This window comes from Montipora capricornis, chromosome 13 (assembly GCF_036669925.1).
Source record: "Montipora capricornis isolate CH-2021 chromosome 13, ASM3666992v2, whole genome shotgun sequence".
Lineage (NCBI taxonomy): Eukaryota > Metazoa > Cnidaria > Anthozoa > Scleractinia > Acroporidae > Montipora > Montipora capricornis.
Window position 1 is genome coordinate 38,735,117 of NC_090895.1, and position 4,689 is coordinate 38,739,805.

The window sequence follows — 4,689 nt, forward strand, 5'->3', positions numbered from 1 at the left end:
ATCCACTGACAAACAGTTCATTCATCTCTAATACCAAAGAATGGAGACCCCCAAAAGACGAGAGGGCTCCACTGATCTCCCTCAAGCCAAAATGGTGCGATTGCCTCTCAACTGGAACAAATTAGTGACACTGAAAACTGACAGAAAGCAATCTCATTATACAGGTTTTTTTTAAGTGAGAAGAGCAAGAAGACTTCAAATATTTATGGAGTCTTCTGGACAAAAAAAAAATTGCAAGGAGCAACAATTGTTAGTTTGTGGTTGTCTGCAGGTTTGCTTGCTTGCTTTACTGTGACTGCTTGCAACACAGTCATACTTCCTGACACATTTCAGGTCTTCATCGTTTTCTTAGTTTCAAAGTTATTTTCCTGGCCCCAGTTATTCAAACGATGGATAGCACTGTCCATTGGATAAATCACTATACAGTGGATAAGTCATAGCGAAACCAATTGCACTATCCAATGGAGAGTGATTTATCTGGTGGATAGCATTATCCACCTTTTGAACAACTGGGGCCTGGTGTATAAGGTATGCCAGGCATGCAAATTACCATAATGATCTTGGCATGAAGACTAGAAACATATAGGCTATACAGGGCGCGAAATTGCGTGTTCCCTATATCCTACCTTTATATACTATGTAATTAAATGAAGCTTAAAGGTAGATAAATCGGTGTGAATGACTGAGATTTGCAGCAAAATTGTGACAAACTAAAAAGAAGTGAACACGTCACGTTTAAAAGTCATGTTGTATATTGTGAAGTGCCTGTTTTGCTAAAAATGCGAATTGCAGGCTCACAATGTTTGTTTACCATTTACCAAAAAAATCTGGAAATTTCAGTTGGAATGTAAATATTAAGCTTGTTTTGGTCTTCCCAAAAGGAAAATTTCTGGAGAAAGTGGGATTTCTTGAAAGGCAGTCCAAAATTCCCAAACAGAATTTCCAAACGGAAAACATGTTTACCATTTGCATTCCGCCATGATTTTGCCTCCCTCCAGACTCTATCAGTAAACTTAAACAAATTTTGTAAATGGTACACATCAATCCCATTTGGGAGTTTTTGCTTACCATTGAAACAAACCTAGTACCAACTGGTGTCCGCTTGTAAATGGTAAACAACCAACATTACATTATTTTCCAGCTGTACGTTGAGTGATTTGTATGGGTAATCAAATGGTGATGAGTGAATTTTAATGCTGAAATTTCACGCCTAAATTAAGGAGTAAAGTAAAAAAGTAAAGTAAAGTAAAGTGGTGCATTTATATAGCGCCCTTATCACTAACGTCTCAAGGGCGCTTTACAATGATCAATTTACCCCCAGCGGACTGGAAGCATATACAGGCGCAAATTGCAGCCGCTTCTAAGCAGTCCATGCATGCTGGTACTCATTTCACCGACCTCGGAAGGATGGAAAGCTGAGTGAACTTTAGCGGGAAAGAAGGTCGCCAAATATTCCAGTCTCGGCAGAACCGGGAATGGAACCCGGGACCTTAGGGTTGGAAGGCAGAGATCTTACCGTAATTTGTCACCCATGATATTAAAATTTAAAATAAGTGTGGATGTAAACAGTGACTGGGAAATTTTATTCCATATAATGACTGTGCGTATAAGCAGAAACAAGGATGAGGTTTTAGAAATTACTTGGACGTTAGAAAAAAAATAAGCTGAGAAGAAGCGCTTTTCTGTACTGTGCCACTCCTTGGCCATGTTGGTAATGCCCAGAAGACAAAATGGCAATGTCCCTGGAGTCAGAGGATCTACCTCAAAGACCAGAAATACTGGCAAAAAGAAGTTGTCCTGATGGAAATTGCCTTTTTATGCTCTGTCGCTAGCTTTATATATGTGGTTGATGCAATATTATGCTAGTCTTGAGATAAGTGAACATCATGATCATCAAATTGGATGGTCGCAGAGGGAAAACAGAATGAACCCCACAAATAATAAACTTATTATAAAAGTTTCACTTCATTCATTTCCATAATTTTGTTCTTGATTAACTACATAACCAGAATTAGTATCACCCAACTAGTGGACCAATGCAAATCCTGCATTTTGATAGGCTACGCTACTAGAGGACTATTAGTAATAGTCCTCAAGTAGCGAAAAGTGTGACGCTTTCTTTCGTTTTATTCCCAAACAAATATTTCTTCAACTTGAATTTGCTAACTTTATTATTGCCTTTTTTGTCCGACTAGTTGGATGATACTAAAACAATTAGACCCTTCGTCCTCAAGTTGAGACAGGTCAATAGCCCATGAGGCGAAGCCGAATGGGCTATTGCCCCTATTGCGGGCTACGGGTCTAATTGTTAATTATTATTTGTTTTTCTTTAGAGATCTGAACAAAACATTTAGATGTTCCTAAAGCTAGGAAACACAACAAATCAGCATTTTTAAATGCATTTTTCCTATAGCTCTTTTTTGTTTCTGAGAAAAAAATGGTGACCACTTCAGAAAATTTAGAAGCCAGATGTCTCCTTGAGAAAAAAATTAATTTCGTACCCTGCTATAGAAACTTGAAACAGAGGCTAAGTGAGAAACTGCTGAATACCAATGCCACCTTTGGTAGCATTTGGCAGCATTCTCTGAAGAACGAGTCAGAATACAATTAGCAACTATTCACCGAAGTGGAGGTGGCTAATGTTGGATCTTTACCAAGCCGTGAAACAGCGGGGTAAATATCCACCACCACCACTACCACCGTACAACTGGTGGAGCATATGATGACATCCCTTCCAGACTATGTAAAGCAAGAGCAGCGTTTGGTAAACTGACGGGTGTCTGGAAAAGCAGCATCCTGAGCAGAAGTACTAAGATTAGGATATTTAAATCAAATGTAGTAGCTGTGTTGCTGTATGGTTGTGAATCATGGAGGATGACCAAGGGTGATGAGGCCAAACTCGATACCTTTCAGCACAAGTGCCTGCATAGGCTTTTAAAAATCTTTTGGCCTATGCGTGTGTCCAATGAAGAAGTGCTCAGGAGAGCCAATACTGAGACCATCAGCGAACTAGTTAGCAAAAGGAGGTGGAAATGGATAGGGCATGTGTTGCGCATGGACAACAGCTGCCTCCCACGAGTTGCCCTGACATGGGCACCAGAAGGGAAACGTAAGAGAGGAAGACCTAAAGAAACGTGGAGAAGGAGTGAATGGCAATGGGTTTCAACTCTCGGGCTGAGACAGGATTGGAGGATCTTGGAGGAGCATGATTTCCGGCCCTATTCTCCACACGGGGAGAGAAGGAACTGATGATGATGAGTCACCGACACTGAGGTGAATAGTTGTTTTAGTGTATATTTGGTAAATAAACCCCTTTTGGTCACTGGCTGGTATGTGGCTGAGAGATTGTTCGAAAAATGAATATTTGGCCAAGAAGCGAAGCAAATATGAAAATTTTGAGGACAATCTCTCTGCCAAGGACATTATCAGCCAACATACCAGCAAGCCAGAAAGCCTGGGCTTATTTATTTTATAACCCTGCCATTCATTTTCATATCGCGCAAAAACCCGCTTGCAAAAAGCCAGTGTTGAATGTGATGGTGATGCTTCATATTTTTTTGTAAATATCCACCACCAGCCACCTCCACTTCGGTGAATAGTTGTTAATTATTTTTATGCAAATAAGTGGCGGGGTATTCAGCAGTTAAGCTGAAACGTGAATATTCATTGAATCTTCCCAGCCAAAACAACTGATCTACAAAGAGAAACAGTTGAACATAGTTTGTGGTTGTGTGGTTTGCTTGCACGTTCTTAACTTAACTGTACTGGTTGAAGTATAGTCGTACCTCTGGAATCATATATGTGTACGATTAAAGAACTTCCTGACGGAAAGAAACATCATGCATGAATTACCATAACTATCTTGGCCTAGTCTAATGATAAGCCGACTTTCTCTCAACCATGAACTAAAATTCAACAAATTTTAGACTATTTTACCAGAATCCAGAATGTAACAGAATGAAATCTCCAAAGCTAAACAACGTGACGATATTGACATTTTTAGAAGAGTTCCTGACAAGATAAATAGGGTTTGGCACATCAAACAGGCTAAATAATCAACATACACGACGAACTACTTTGCACAAAAACTTGCAAAACAGAAAGCTGACTTTAAGAAATTCTCGTGTCTTTCGAACATGGCAAAAGTCCACTTTTTGAGCCACAGCAAGCCGCAGAGGAAAAGACCCGTGTCGACTCCCACGAAAAACAATCAAGCATAGGAGCTTACCTTCGTCTCTCGAAGACGCCATTTTTAATGAAAAAAGGCAACTTTCTCTTGTTCCAGCTTAAGGCGACAATTTTAGACGTAGCATGCTTCTGAAGCAGCAATCAAAACGGTTATTATGATCAATCTCACCAGAAATGTAGTTCCCATTCTGCGGAAAAAGCGCAACAATCACGAAACTGAAAACCAACAGGGCGTGACATAAGAGATAGACTACTGGAATGGACTTGGGACTTCGAGTCAGCCTTCAACTCTCTGGTCACATAAACCTTATGCCCCGTCTCACAACCCTTCAATGTTCATAATCCTGTAGGATGTAAAAAAAGCCCACATACTTTTCGAATAGAGTAGGGCATGGAGTTGCCGGTGTTGTGCTTTGTCAGTCTGGTATGGTTAAGGACGGTGCCTACTAATTGAAAGGTATTTTTGCGCGGTTTCCTGAATATGTTAACAAGCATTTTTAA

General features: G+C 40.1%; 1 protein-coding gene across 1 annotated transcript in view; it reads right to left on the bottom strand.

The window, feature by feature from the left end:
* The window catches only part of LOC138028963 (dual serine/threonine and tyrosine protein kinase-like), a 14,509-nt gene extending 10,109 nt beyond the window's left edge, over positions 1–4,400 (bottom strand). The window contains exon 1 of the mRNA XM_068876612.1: positions 4,229–4,400. Coding sequence (XP_068732713.1) covers positions 4,229–4,250 — 22 coding nt within the window. The 5' untranslated portion in view covers positions 4,251–4,400. The remainder of the gene's footprint in view (positions 1–4,228) is intronic.
* Positions 4,401–4,689: the final 289 nt, after the last annotated feature.